This window comes from Cavia porcellus, unplaced genomic scaffold (genome assembly GCF_034190915.1).
Source record: "Cavia porcellus strain 051 isolate PalLab524CR breed Dunkin Hartley unplaced genomic scaffold, mCavPor4.1 scaffold_26, whole genome shotgun sequence".
NCBI lineage: Eukaryota > Metazoa > Chordata > Mammalia > Rodentia > Caviidae > Cavia > Cavia porcellus.
In genome coordinates, this window is record NW_026947509.1 from 41,790,051 (window position 1) to 41,806,093 (window position 16,043).

General features: G+C 35.4%; 1 protein-coding gene across 6 annotated transcripts in view; it reads left to right on the forward strand.

Annotated features, from left to right (window-relative positions):
• The window catches only part of Nbeal1 (neurobeachin like 1), a 177,170-nt gene that overhangs the window by 120,014 nt on the left and 41,113 nt on the right, over positions 1 to 16,043 (forward strand). For all 6 annotated transcript variants that reach the window (XM_063237279.1, XM_063237281.1, XM_063237278.1 and 3 more), the window contains 8 exons: positions 3,849 to 3,975; positions 5,776 to 5,924; positions 6,990 to 7,123; positions 8,867 to 8,968; positions 9,809 to 9,904; positions 10,261 to 10,385; positions 11,770 to 11,910; positions 14,980 to 15,110. In XM_063237279.1, coding sequence (XP_063093349.1) covers positions 3,849 to 3,975; positions 5,776 to 5,924; positions 6,990 to 7,123; positions 8,867 to 8,968; positions 9,809 to 9,904; positions 10,261 to 10,385; positions 11,770 to 11,910; positions 14,980 to 15,110 — 1,005 coding nt within the window. The remainder of the gene's footprint in view (positions 1 to 3,848; positions 3,976 to 5,775; positions 5,925 to 6,989; positions 7,124 to 8,866; positions 8,969 to 9,808; positions 9,905 to 10,260; positions 10,386 to 11,769; positions 11,911 to 14,979; positions 15,111 to 16,043) is intronic.

Consider the following 16,043-nt stretch of genomic DNA (forward strand, 5'->3'; position numbering starts at 1 on the left):
CTCATCCTCAACTACTCCCTTCATGAACTAATAAAATCTAAACTGGGCCTTTGTTCCGATGAACCTTCATCTTGGCTGGAGTTAGGGCTCCTTGGCTCCTCATAATTATAAACACATGTTAGTGTTTTTTTTCTTGCCATGGGTTGCATTGACAGTGGTAAAAGTAGATTTAAAAACTTGCTAGAATTCCAGTAACTTTTCCATTTTATTACAAATATAAATTTCCCAGACTGTGACGAGTACTGAAAAGGGCTCACTATAGCACATAGCTAAAATCCCAGCAGCTCATTGGGCTGAGGGCAGGAGGATGGCTGAAAGTTTGAGGCTGGTCTGGGCTACATCGTGAGTTCAAGGCCAGCCTCAATATATATAGCAAGACCCTATCTCGGTTAATAAAAACCTAATTCTAAATAACTAAACCTTTAATGTTTTTGATGTACTGATACTTCAAAATATTTAACATGGATGCTCCATGCCTAGCATGCTCAAGGTCCTAGTATATATCCCCAGAACCACAAATAAAGTAAAATATAATATAAAATATAATATAATATAATTAATATAATGTTACTCTAGCAGTATTTCAAAACAGATTTTAAGGATATTGTACAACTCCTAATGAAGCCCTTTATTTCTACCCATCTCACTTGTCTTATCTGTCATCTTTTTGAAGATAGGTCACACTCAAAATATTATTTGTAAAGCCGTTGACATTCATCTATATACTAGATTGTAGTTAGTTCTACCTCTGCACATTGTTTTCAGTGACTAGGTTATAGGTGAAATAAGTGCCAACTTTTAAAAGATCTTCATGCTTAATTTAACATGTTGGTACTGTATAAGCAAAGCCATGTTGTCTGCTCTTTAGGGTCTTATATTCTAAAATAAGCCAGATAACAACAGTAAGTGGTTTTCCTCAGTGAAAACTAGTGTCCTTGTCCATAATACAACCACCAACTTTTAATGTATCTTACATAGCAGCAGCCAATTATATATAGCTTTCCTTCCCTTTTAGTGTCCTGAGACTAATGAATGAATGATTTTCTCTACTGAATGATTTAAGCAGTAGAATCCCACATCATTTTACTGACATTTGCCAAGAAATTGTACCCCAAGAAATTCCTTCTCCCCATTTTATCCCCCTACATATGTATACAGGTGTAATTTTAATAATGTCTTGATCTCTCAGGTGTTTTGAATCCAGGAAAATGAGTATCCTTTCTCCTTTTTTCATCTCAGTCTTTCTCATTACCTATTTTAAAAATTCACTGCAAGGATAATGGTGACATTAAAACTATAGTAAAGAAAGAAAATTACATATTTCTTGTGAAAATGGAGATAGTAAAAGATCAACAGCTTCATGTATTTTAAGACATGTACAGTTCCTTGAAATATATACATTTCTGAATTAACTACATAATATTTTGCTTTCTTCTGATTTTTGTACTTCTGTTGAAGCATTTAGTAGTCATTCTCCTCATAAATGTATTTCTTTGTTATCTCTGGTATGTTACTTCTTTCTTTCATATCAGTTTTGTCGTCATCTTTTTTTTTTTTTCTAAAACTTTTTTCTCATCTTTTAAGTGTTGGTGTTCCCAGATCCACATCTATCATCTTGCCTTTTACCTGTTTCCTCTGGTCATTCCAGGCTTTACCACTGTGTATGTAATGACACTTTGTCCTATAAATATCTCCTCTACAGCCTCCATATAATTGATATTTCTGAAGCTAAATTAGTTATCTTTTCCCATTTATGTATCATATATCCTAGATTCTGTTTCTCTTCTATCTTGTATTCTAGTTCTCATTGTCTTCATGTATTAATTGTTCAAATTAAAATCACTATTGTTATCTTCTCTCACCTCTCTTAATCCCGTATACCACAATAGCTTTAAATTTTAGGTACATGTTGATCTTAGTTCTCACATACCTTTTGAATATTTTTCCTAATTTTTATTTCCTTTGCTGTTGTCATGGCTGAGTTTGGGGCTGTCTTTCCCCAATTTTGCAGATTTCCCACTTGGCCCCCTGCACTTTATGACTTCTATCCACCCAGTCTGACCAATCTTTAATGGAGTGGTGTCATTCATCTACATAAAGTCAGTTCTGTTTATATCAGATGTGTCTGGACTTCCTGCTTTTTCATTTGTATTGCATTCTTATGTGCTTTGTTTAATTAAATGTTTCAACAGTTTTTTTATTGGGAGCTTATGAAAGAAACATGTTCAGCAGGAACAGTTGCCAACATGTTATAGGAAAATTATGGACTAGGTAGAAGAAAGTGTGTTGAAATCAGATTACACAGAAAAATGCAACTCCAAATAGGTTCATACATTTTATGTCTGAGCAGTGATACCATTTGAGAAGCTGAAAGATAAATAATCTTTATAATGTTTTGATGTAGTGTTTTTTATAGTTATTTGCAGTCTTATGTTAGTATGAATTAGTATTTCCCATGAATGAAATATGTTCATTTATAAATCTTAAGAATTTTTAATTCTTGCCTATAAGGGATATACTGTAATACTGTTGTTCTCAGGCCTGTTAAGATAGTTGAGAAGCTGAATGTATTAATGAAAGATTTATTTAATGTCTCATATATTACCTTTTATATCAATAACTACTCTGTGATAAATTCTTTCAACTTTAAAACATAGATAACATTTACTGAAGCACCTTCCTGTAATTCGAGCTATTCAGAAGGCTGTGGCAGGAGAACTTAGGAACACCTTAGGACAATTTAGGAAGACCTTGTCTCAAAAGAAAAAAAAAATTTTTTTTTTTTTGTCTTTTTTGTTTTTACTGGTACCAGGGATCGAACTCACGACTGCCTGCTTGCAAGGCAGGCACTTATGCCGCTGAACTAAATCCCCAACCCCTCAAAAGAAAAAATTTTAAAGGCTGTGGGGAGCAGCTGGGAATATAGCTCCGTGGGAGAGTATTTATCAGCATGAACAAGGCCTTAGATTCAATTTCTAGTGCCACACAAAAAAGGGAAATAATAAAATCATGAGATCTTGTAGCTAATAAGTGGTAAAATGGAATCTGAAGCTAAGTTTATTATGTCACAGCTTATGTTCTTTTCATTGTAACAGCTCTACTTTCCTACAAAGTGTTTCATTTGTGATGTTATATTTATTGTACATACATATAATAGAATTATTGATTAAATGCCATGTACTCCACAAAGTAAAACATTAGTTCTCGGTCTGTATTTTATCTTTCAATTAAAGACAATTTTCCTATATTCTTTCTTAGTATTTCTTTACAAATGCATAATAAAAATAATTTTTTAATATAGTGGGAGTGATTCTTTGGGTTCATTTCAGGTATGCTACAGAATTAACTATAAGTGTGAATAATGAAGAGTGTCATTTATGTACATAACGTTAGTTTTGTATTTGTATCAAACTATAGTAGATAACCTATTTCTTTTTGTTTCAAGACAGGGTCTCAGTATGTAGTTTAGGCTGACATCGAACTTGCAGCCATCCTCCTGCCTCAACCTCCTGAGTGCTGGGATTACAGGCATGCATCACTCTACTCAACTAACTATTTGGCCTATTTCAGAAACAGTTAATGCCATCATTAAAAATATTTCACATATTTTAATACATTTATATTTCTTACCACATGCTTAAAAAGTCACCATCTTCACTTCCTTGTTAGGGGAAAAAAAAAGTCACCATCAAGCATCATAGATTATTCTAAATTAACATACCTTCTTTACTTGAAATTTACAAACTATTGTATAGTTAATGGAAATTATAGGACTATAATACTATTTTTTCTTTATGATTTGTTTTGTTTTTTACTATATGGTTAGTAGATATTTTGTCTTTTAACAGGTCTCCAGCACTCACAGCCTTCCAGTGATTCATTGCTTTTAGAAGTAGCAAAACAAGTGAAGGTTAGTGACATGGAGGAAGATAAATTAGAACTTTTTGAAGAGGACATAACAGCCAGAGTAAATACGTATGTATGACTGCAGCAAGAATTTTTAGTTATTTTGTTATAAGAAATGGGATTGCCGAATTGTAGACTTGCTTGAAATTTTAACTGTATACTTCTGTGATCCAGCATGTAATGCTAATGCAAATCTGTCAGAGTTCACTGAGATTATTGAGGAAGGCATTTTAGGACTGAGATTACTTGGAGCTGGACACTGAAATTAGAAAATATATAACAGCAAGATAATAAAGTGTATGAGATACAGCTAAAGCTGTGTTTAAGGTAATGCTATCTTTCTGTCACTGTGACAAAATACCTAGAAAATTATCTAAAAGGAATAAATTTTTATTTTGGCTCACAATTTCAAAGTTCCAGTTAGTTGCCAGTTGACTGTTAATTCTGGGCTGTGATGAAGCAGAACACTCTGGCCAGGAACATTCAGTGGAGTAAAGCTACTCACCTCACGGCTTTCAGGCAGCACTGGGAGAGAGAGTGGATTTTATAAAAAAGACTCTGCCCCAACCTATTAAGTTATGAATCCATAAGTAGATCGATGCATCCATGAAGTCAGAGCCCCCATGATTCAGTCACTTCCTGAAGGCCCCATCTCTGAATATTGCACACTGGGGACAGTTGTGGGATATTTAAGGTTCAACCCATAGCTAATAAAAATATGCAGTGCAGGGCCTGAAGGTGGAACTCTGTGTACAGCCCTTGCCTAGCTTGCACAGGGCCCTGGATTTTATCCCCAATGTCATCAATAAATAAGGAAATGTACCGTATGAAATACAAAATCAAAAGCAAAATTAAAGGTGAAAGCAGAAATCCCTGAAGGGAAACAGCAGAAAAAGAAAAAAGTTTGGTTATTAAGAAAAAAATAGCAATAAACATAAACCTCTAGCCAGACTGATGAGGAGTAAAAGAAAGATGTATCTGCAAATAAAAAGGAATACTATTGACAACCTTTTATTTGGTTTTGGTTGCTTTTGGAGACAGGGTCTCACTGTGTAGGCATATGTAGAATGGTTAGTCCTGGGGAGCAGCTTACAGATTTACTTGTGTAATGTTTCCTGAGTGGTGTGCACTCCTGTTTGTGTAACTGGCAGGTCCAGGCACCTGAGCCACCTAATGACTGCCCCTTTGTGGTTACTCTCTCCGAGAAGTACAACTGCTAATGCTTCTTCTAAGATGCAGGACTGTAGTGTGTACTCAGAGGAACTCTTGGGTTAGCACCAGTCCCTTCATCAGGAGGATGTTGTGATAGTGACCCTCTGTTTCAGTTACTTTTACAGTCTTACTTTATACTTTAAAAGTAATAATTAGTGACTGGGGATTTGGCTCAGCAGCATAAGCACCTGCCTTTGGGCAAGTGCAAGGTCCTGAGTTCAATCCCTGGTATTACAACAAAAAAAAAAAAAAAAAAAAAGCAATTATTAGCCCTGATAATCATTAGTACTGATAATCGTTTACAAAACATGGGTCAACTCATGTTTCTAATGGAACTAAAATCATATGACAAATACTGCCATTTTTAATTATCTTCTGCCAATTCACTTAACTTCATTTAGCTTGACTCAGTTGTATAAAATTAAAATATAAAGCATTTTTATGAAACTGAATCATTGGATAATATTTGTATAACATTTAAGTAGTTTCTTGATAGAATGTTTCTTACAGGTAATTGAGATATTCTTTTGGGGGGCAATCTCATATCTAATTTTAGATATGAGATTTGTATTTAAATATACTCTTTTCTATTTAAGCAAGCTTAAGTTTATGTTTAAGCTTAAGCTTAAGTTTTTGATTGTCGGTTTGTTTTTACAGTAATGAGAAAGAAGAACAGGATCAAAAAGAAAAATTGGTGTTGACAGAAGATTGTGAACTTATTACAATAATTGATGTAATTCCTGGCAAATTAGAAATCACTACTCAACACATATACTTCTATGATGGCAGCATTGAAAAAGAAGATGGTGAGAAGTTCTAGAAAAATAACTTTGATGTATTAATTAAGTATTCAGTTTAATAAATCCCAAATGAGAAGAAGAAAGCAGTAAGATAGAACATTGAAATTGTAGTCTATCATGTAAAATGAAAAATGGGAAGTCAGTCTGGGGTTAAATTTATTTATCAGTATGTTGGAAGGGAATGCTTTCATTTATTATTAATGATTTTTAAATTATAAAAGACAGTGTTCATTTTATCAGACCTTTGTATACATACCTGTAGGCGTCTCTCCTAATTCCTTATGTGTTAATAAAAGACTGATGAAACTAGATGTCATGATGCCTACCCTTAATCCCAGCACTCTGGGAGGTATAGGCAGGAAGATTGCCAGTGGGAGTCCACCCTGGGCAATTTAGACACTTAACCAGACATTCATTCTCATTTTGTCTCTGTCTCTGTGTCTGTCTGTCTCACTCTGCCTTGTTTTTGTTTTTGTTCCTGGTGTTATACCAGGAACAGTGGTTACCAGTGGCTTGACCAGTGGTATACCAGTGGCTTGACATTGAATTACTCTCTTCATTAATTTTTAATTACTTATTTTGAGATATTGTCTCACTAAGTTAATCAGTTACCTAGACTGAATTTGCCATCCTCTTGCTTCAGCCTCTCAGATTGCTGAGATTACAGATAGTTATTTCCATGCCTGACTTCAAAATAACTTCTGAAAAACAATTTTAAGGACTGTTCTTAGTGTTAGAGCATTTGCCTTGCATGTTAAGGCTGAAGGCTAACTCCCCAGTACCACGAAAGAATAATTAAAAGGTTGATTAAAATGCCAACACAGACCTATGTCCAAGATAGTGGTCACAATTATTCTCTATTCTTACAAAACAGCAGAATGGCCATAGAATTTTGAAATAGTTTTAAAAGAAGCAATTTAAACATCCAGTGGCTATAACAAATAGTTTTTATAATGTAGAATTCCTTTCCCTAAGTTATATTTTTATCAGGAACAAGACAGTATTTTATTTGCTTCAAAGCATGAGTAACTTTATGCAATACCTAAGCCACAGGATTTCTTCTGTTTTCAGGAGTGGGCTTTGATTTCAAGTGGCCACATTCCCAAATTCGAGAGATTCACTTACGGCGTTACAACTTAAGGAGATCAGCCCTTGAGATTTTTCATGTTGACCAGTCCAGCTACTTTCTCAATTTCAAAAAAGAGGTATGCTACCTTTCTGGAAATTCCAAAGTATTAGCTAAAAATAACTTTCCAGCTAGTAAACTCTGATGGAACTTTGGAGTATACTCTTGTCAAGAGAAAATATTAAAGAAAAAATATATACCTTGGGAACTAATCATTATATCGCACCATTGGCAAGGTGGTTGTTTGTGATTCATATGTATGTGTATGTGTGTATAGATGTGTATGTAAATATAGTTGATAGAATGTTGCTATAAATAAATGCCTTGTTAATATCCAATTATAATATAATATATAAGATTATGACTGAATTTATTAAATTAGATTGGGTTCAAATTCAACAATAATAGGGCCTTTATTTCTTCATGGAATATAATAAGTTCTTAACTAGTGTAAGTAGTTAAGCATACAGGCTCTGAAACCAGATTACCTGGATCCAAGTACCGTCTCTGCCACTAGCTGTATAACCTGGACCTGTTCCTTATAGCACTTGCCCAGAACCTTCTCTCCTTCTCATTCACTGGGGGTCAGAAAGGCTTCACGTTCTGACAGCTCTCCTTACTTTCCTAGTCTCTGTCCCAACTGGATCTTTCCATGTTTAATTCTGCCTTCAGACTACTCAGAAAACCCAGATTAGCACAGAAAGTAACTAATTCACTGTTCTTTTGCAGGACTCAGGCTTACTTACAGATGATCCGATTCAGATGTTTTAAAGACCATTGTTCTGATTTAAGGAAAGGCTACCTTTTTGCTATTAAAAATAAATCCCCTTCATAGAAATGCACAGAGGGTAGTTTGATGAAAGACTGCGTCATGTAATTAACCAAGCCTGTCCTGCTAAATGCGTCTGTATATCTTCTTAACTTTTAAACCACATTTGCATAAAATATCTAATCTTTATAACAACCTTGTAGTTAATATGGCAAATCCCGTTATTGTACAGATGAGAAAACTGAAATTCACAGGTGAATTTTATTACTTTGTATTTGTATAGCTCTGAATATAACACTTCAGGGTAGAAGTTATATTGTTTACAAATGAGATGCAGCAAATCAAATTATTTGTCAGGATCATTAGTAAATAGCATAACTGAATTTAAACCAGGCAAGCAAGTTTTCCAACTTAAACGTCTAATGACTTTACACTATATAAGTTTTGCAAAAGATAGATGACTTCACCAAATGCCTTAGTCCATTTTCTGTTACTATTCCAAAGTACCTGAGACATGGTAATTGAAAAGAAGTTTCTTTGGCCTATGGTTCTGGAGCTAGAAGGTCCACAGGCATGATACCAGTACCATAGATTAAGGAAGTGCATCTCAGGCTAAGAGAGAAAAACAATGTTAATTTGAGTCTGTCTTTCTTTTGTTAAAAAGCCACTAATGGCATCACAAGATCCCCACCCTCATGATTATATCTAATCCTGACTACTTTCCAAAAACCCCAACTCCAGCTATTAGCATAGAAATTTGGGGATTACATTTCCAACATCCACAGCACCAGGGATAGTGGAGTCATTAAAGCCACAATCAACTACTTACCTGAACAGAATAGCCAAATCCCTAGAGACAGAAAACGAATTAAGAGACTATTAGGAGATATAAAGGAGGCAGAACTAGGGATAACATGAATGGAGTAGTTGCATAACTGAATATACTGAAGTACAACTTAATTATATACTTTAAAAGATGAATTATATCTCACTAAAATTGTCATTGAGACTATAATCCAAACTTGTCTTTACTTTAATGTTGTATTTTTTTAGGTTAGAAACAAAGTATATAGCCGACTATCATCACTTAATTCTCCAAATAGTTACGGGACAAGATCACCACAGGAGTTATTTAAGGCATCAGGATTGACACAGGTAGGACAAGTCATTATTGTGGTGTTCTTATGGTGGGGGCAGCTAGAAGAAGGATCTTCCTGTGTAGGTCAGGCTAGCCTTAAACTTGCAGCAATCCTCCTGCCACTCTGCCTGGCTTTTAGTGTTCATTTTTTATCTCAGACTTCTGCTTAAAAGTAAAACCTGCATCTTTAGATTACTTTCTTGTAATTATTACTACTATCTTTCCAGTCAAAAGATCTATTATCTTTAAATCTAATTTTCTTCATAAGCACAGTACCTTGCTCTCTTTCATATCACTCAGTCTATGGGATTAATTTCCTCTTACAAATGCATGAGCCAACCAGGTGTGGTGGCACGTGTCTGTTTTCCCAGCACTCTGGAAGTCAAGGCTAGCGGATTGCCATGAGTTTGATGCTGGCCTGGGCTAAACAGTGAGTTCAGTGACAGCCTGAATGGCATAGCAAGATCCTGTCTCAGAAAAACCAAACAAACCATGACTGGATGTAGTGGTACATACATGTGAGCTAAAAAAATATTCCAGTGGAATTATAGGAAACTAATCATTGAACTAAAGATGGAGGTAGGAGGATCACTTAAACTCACAAGTTCAAGATTAGCCTGGGTAGCATGACAAGTCCGTGTCTCAAAAAATAATGAGAGTTACAGAGGCTGGGAATATGGCTCAGTGGCATAAGCGGCTGCCTAGCACACACAAGATGCAGAGTTCCATTCCTGGTACCCAAATAAATAAATAAATAAATAATGAGAGGTGGTGTTTTTTTTCCCTAAACAGTAAAATCAATTATGCATGAAACAAAATAAAGAAAAAAGCTATTTTAATTTTTTTATGCTGTCTAGAAATGGGTGAACAGAGAGATATCAAATTTTGACTACCTCATTCAACTGAATACAATGGCAGGACGAACCTATAATGACCTTGCACAATATCCTGTGGTAAGTTTTTTGTAAATCCTGTATGAGGAATTGCCTTACAATTTTTTTGATATATAAAAGTATATTTATGATACTTATATTTCATTTATAAAGATGTATAGGACCTGGGGTATAGTTAAATGGGAGAGTACCTGCCTAATATATGATGCCCTTTTTTGATTTCCCTTCATTGAAAAATTCCAGTGGAATTATAGGAAATAACAGCACTGAATTAAAGATGAATAAACATTTGAACGATTTATGTAAAATGTATACAGTAAGGAAAATATTTTAAAAGAATATTCCTTTATATAAACATTTTATATTAGATATGGGAATATTAGGAATGTCTAAATTGTAAACTGTGGCTCTCCTAGTTTCCCTGGATTTTACAAGATTATACCTCAGGAGAATTGGACCTTAATAACCCCACTGTATTTCGAGATCTCTCCAAACCAATTGGGGTAGTTAATGATAAAAATGCCAAAATCATGCGAGAAAAGTAAGTGCTTTTTAACTGTTTTGAATATTCCCACTGTCAGCTTGAATTTCTATTGATTTCTGCTGTGACCAACCAAATGTTAACCTGTTTTTTTTAAACGCACAACTACTTTTATTAGCCAGATGGCCAATTGCATCATTAAATTTTCATAAAATATTGGTTGTCCTTTAAGTAACTTAATTCTTCACCACACTTAAATTGATGCTTCTCAGGATTTCTTTTCACTTTGTAATAAGTGTATGCTAAAGCTAGTTCTGGAAAAATTTTCCCCCAGGTATTTTAGACTTCATAGCCTACTGATAAAATATGTGTAAATATCCATCTGTTATAAGAACATTTTGAAAGATACAACATTAATAACACTAATCTATTATTTAACAATGATATTAATAAAACTAATGAGTTAGACATAGTGGTGCATGCCTGTAATCCCAGTTACATAGGAGGCTGAGGCCAGAAGATCACAAGTGTGAGGCCAACCTGGGCAACTCAGCAAGGTTTTGTCTCAAAATAAAAATATTTGAAGAATTAGGGAAATAGCTCAGCACTCCCTGGGTTCAATTTCATATTTTTTTTCTTCCTCCTTTTTTTGGAGAACTGCAGGTATAGCCCATGGTAGAGTACCAGGGTTAATCTATAGTACCATCAAAAAAAAATTTTTTTAAAAGACTAGTATATTAATTCACACAATAGAATAGGCAGGCGATTACCTGTGGGAAGTTGAATTATAGTACTAAATTTTGTCTATTTTAATCATGTTCCTAGTTTTTCTCACAGTGAACATGTATTATTTCCATAAAACAAAAATGTTAGCTGTGATGAAGCACACCTGTGAATCCCAGCAATTGGGAAACAGGCAGGAAGATCACCACAAATTTGAGACCAGCCAGGGCTGCATAGTCAGCTCAAGGCCAACCTGAACTACACAGCAAGGCCCTATCTCAAAAAAAAAACAAAAAAGTTTCAGAATCCAGTATTGGGAATATTAGATTGTTTAGAAAAATCCTTAAGGAATAAGACTTTGTCCATATATTTATATGATATGAAACTAAACATGCTAGTGGCGCATGCCTGTCATCTCAGCATTCAGGGAGGCTGAGGCAAGAGGATTTAAGCTCAGCCGAGGCAATTTATTGGGACCTATTGTAAAATAAAAACGGGCTGGGGTGTAGCTCAGTGAAGCCCTGGCTTCAGTCTCTGCGACCTGAAAGAAAAAAATTAAAATATAAAAGGCATATAATATGACTACACTTTGATAATGAACCATATAAAGGACTGACTTTTTCTTTTAAAAAGCCAAACTTTCTCCAGCAATACAGTACAAACCTAAGCCACCTTATGGAACTTGCCATTATGGTTATAAAACTCATTTCATTTTATTTAGATATGAAAATTTTGAGGATCCAATGGGAACAATTGATAAATTCCATTACGGTACTCACTATTCAAATTCTGCGGGTGTCATGCACTATCTTATCCGTGTGGAGCCATTCACCACCCTTCACATCCAGCTGCAGAGTGGAAGGTATGTTTGGAAGGAAGTAAGCTGTTTTCTTCCAGTGTATGTTAATGTTGAAGATTGTGTGCCTTGACATCCTCTGCTGTGTAACAGCCGCATCACATCATCGTCATCTCCTCCTCTTCCCTATCCCTCTCTGCTCCCCCTTTGCTTCTCCTCTTCCTCCTCCTCCTCTCTATATCTTCCCTCCTTCTCTCCCTGCCTCCTCTGTTTCTCTCCTCCTCCTTCCCTCCTTCCCTCCTTTCATTTCTCCCTTAGGTTTTGATTCAGATAAAAGCAGCCAAACTAGTTTGAGAATAAATCACTCAAACTGAGTCAAACAAGTGACTTTTTAAGAGACCTTTTTCACTGGTTTCCCAGTGTACCTTTGGAAATTCCTATTGTAATCCCTGCTGCTTTGAGGAATTTACCAGAGATAGATCTGCTTTAGAACTACATCTAAGCCATCTGTAGAGAGTCAGATTTCAGCAATGCCTCTATGGTCCTCCTAAGAATATTTATCAAGATGGAGCAATGAGGCACTCTTTACAGCAGGTGCTTAAACAGGTCTGTGACAACTTACATTTCATGTTTTCCTTATAAATCTGAGGAAACTAAGTTCTCTCTGAATCCTTCTGTTCCTATGTAAATCTTCAGGGAGCTTCCTACTGATACATATTTTGTCTCTTTTGCCTTATTTTTAAACATGACCACATTGTCTTCCCCCACCCAGTCAGGAGCTATGCAAGCAATTGCTTGTTCTTTTATCTCCAGTATCTCTTCTGTCTCACACAGTTAGCCTGTGTTCTCTATCCCTTTGTCCCCCTTTCCCCTGAAACAAGATCTCACCATGTAATTTAGGCTGGCCTTGAACTCCTAGTGATCATCTTGCCTCAGCCTCCAGAGTGCTGGAATTACAGGAGTGCGCCAACACAGCTGTTCTGTATCACTGTTTTAAATAAAGCCTTAGCTTTCAAAAGACTCTAAAAAATAAAATATTTTTTTATTTTTTAAATAAAAAAGGGACTCCCTTGTCACTAAACATCACTAAAATGTTACATTTATCACAATATCAGGTACTTTTTTCCTTATAAGATGCAGAGAAGTATAAGTTAGTCTTTTCCACTTTTCATAATTTTATAATTAAATGATTTTATAGAACTTCAGTACTTTAAAGGACACTATAAGCAAATGAGCACCGTTTTTAAAGAAGCACTATTAAAAAAAAACTGATATAGGACCTTTACAACTAAATAATAGACAGAATATCCAGTTTAAGAATGGCCAAAGGATATGATAGACTTTTCTGTAAAGAAAATATGTAAATGTCCAGTAAACACACCAAAAGATGCTCAACATCATTAGCATTGGGAAAATTAAAATCAAAACCATGGGAAGTGTGGTGTATGCCTATCATTCTAGGATGAGGCAGGAGGATTTCCATGAGTTTGAGACCAGCCTGGGTTACATAGTTAGCCTAAACCACATACAAGACCCTGTCTCAAAAGAAAAGAAAAGAAAAACTATAGGAGGGTTGGAGAATAAGCTCTGAGGGATAGCACTTGCCTATCATATGCAAGCCCCTAAATTCAGTTCCCAACAGGACAGGGAGTGAACACTTTTAAACCCACTAGGATGACCATTATCAGAAAAGTGGTAAGAACTATTGCTGGTGAGCATGTTGAGAAACATGTTGAGAACATAAAATAGCATAACTTTTATGGAAAAGATTCTGAGTTCTTGAGAAGATTAAACATAGAATTACTTTGTGACCAAAGCTTGCACACAAGTGTTCCTAGCAGCATTGATTGTAATACCCCAAAAGTAAAAACACCCACACGTCCATACACCAATACATGAATAGAGGTATATAGACATATCCGGAATGGACTCTGGTTGAGCTCTGAGTAAATCAGAGTACATGCTGCAATGTGGATAGGCCCTGAAAATGTTTTCCTGAGCAACATAAAGCTAGACGCAAAAGGCCACGTACTGTGTGACTTTTGTGAACTGTCCAAAATAAAACTATGAAGACAGAAAACACATTAGTGGTCACCAGCAGTTAGGATAAAGCGACTGGGAAGCACCTTCCCTAGATAGCAGCATTTCTAAGGCTGAGAGTATAGCTCAGCAGCACAGGCCATGCCTGGCAAGCATGAGGTTCTCAGTTCAATTATCGGTACAAAAAAAAAAAAAAAAATCACCTGGACAGTAGATACAGCATTTCTTGGAGCAGTGAGAATATTTTAAAATTGATCATGGTGATGATTGCACAACTGGGTAATACCAAAGCCACCAGCTGTCCACCTGCGGGAATGAATGGCGCAGTATGTTAGTTTGTCTCAGCTCTGTCCCTCTTCTTGGACGTGACTGAACTGCCACACACATGGCCTCATCTCTCTGTGATTAGATTCAGAGTTCTGCTGAGGTCGGCTGTCCCTCAGCAAAATTAATAGGCATTAAAGAGTCAAGTTTATCATGAACATCACATCCTTGTTAGACTCAAAATCATTACTTATTAAACAGATCTGGGAAATAAAAGGAGTTTATCCTTTTTGTGATTAAAGAAAAGATGGTAGCATTTCCACTTGAGCTTCTTCCCCCTACCATATGCTCTAAGTATTTATGGTGGAATGTAAATGGAATTAATGAATTGAAAATTAAATAAAATTAAGCCAATAGTATATGCAAGTAAAACACAAAAGCTTTGGTTATGGGACTGTTTCCCTAATTGACCCTTTTTTAGTAGAAGAATTTGAAAAGATAATCATGTATCAAGGGATAGATCAGCAGCATTCCTGTTTATCAAATACATTAATACTATACTGTTTAGTTACATTTAAATGCTGACTTTCAAATATAAAATGTTATTTAATTTTACTCAGCAAATTTATACTTTTTTTTAAGCTTAGGATTGTATTTAATTTAATTGAAAACTTTCTTCCAGTGTGATTTGGCTTTTAATTTTTTGAGTAAGATGATAAAGATTAAGGAAAGTGTGGCTGTAATCGTTTGGAAGCCTGCAGGAGAAGTTTTGTTTCATACCTTGTTGCTCTCATTCAGTATCTACTGTTTTCTTCTAATTTCCACATGCAGATTCGACTGTGCAGATCGACAGTTCCATTCCATCCCCGCTACCTGGCAAGCTCTCATGGATAATCCGTATGATGTGAAAGAACTTATTCCTGAATTCTTCTACTTCCCAGAGTTTTTGGAAAATCAAAATCGTAAGAAATAGAATAAAAATTTAGCTCAGCAAGTTCAATAGAAAGATCTAAAAAAAAATCTTTCAGGACGGTTTTGTAAAGTCTTGTCACTTAACGTTTATTCTTTCTATGGATTAGTCAGTAATAGGACACAAGTTTTACCTTTTAGGGAAATATTTTAGCGAACTAAGATAACTGACGCAGATGTGAACTCATGATAAGAGAATTGGTCAACGTACAGTGTTTCATTAGTGAAGCAAAAATGTGTATATACTGTTACATTAAGTAAGGATTTAGAACAGGGGTCCACAAACTACATGTCTGTGGACCAAACATATGGAAAAACTCATACTTGTATAAATAATGTTTTATTGGAACACAGCCTGCCAATTCACTTATGCATCATCTATTTTGGGGGCTTTTACAGTTTAATGGCAGACTTGACTAGTTGCAACAGAGACGATATTGCTTACAAAGCTGAAAATACTGACTCTTTGACCTGTTGTAGCACAGGTGGTAAACTTACGCACGGCATGTGTGCCACAGTGGGAGGTTTGTATCATCAAAAGCTCTTAAAAGGTCTCCATCACTGCATTATAAAAACAATTTTTAGACTCCTGATTTACAATTTATGAGAAAATGCAGTGGAGAATAATGACATTTATTACAACATTTGAAGATTCATATCTATGTTTCTGAAATAGAGAAGCACAGAATTAAATGAAGTTTTTAAAAATATACAACTATTTCTTCGATAAGGTAGTTCTGTGTGGTTTTGCTTTTTTGTTTCTTGTTTTATGAGATAGGGTGTCACTATGTAGTCCAGGTTGGCCTTGAACTTGACTAGGTAGCCCACGCTGACCTCAAACTCATGGCAAACCTCCTGAGTGCTGGGATTGTAGGCACACACCACCATGCTTGACTTCTGCATTTATTTTTAACCACTTAATGCTT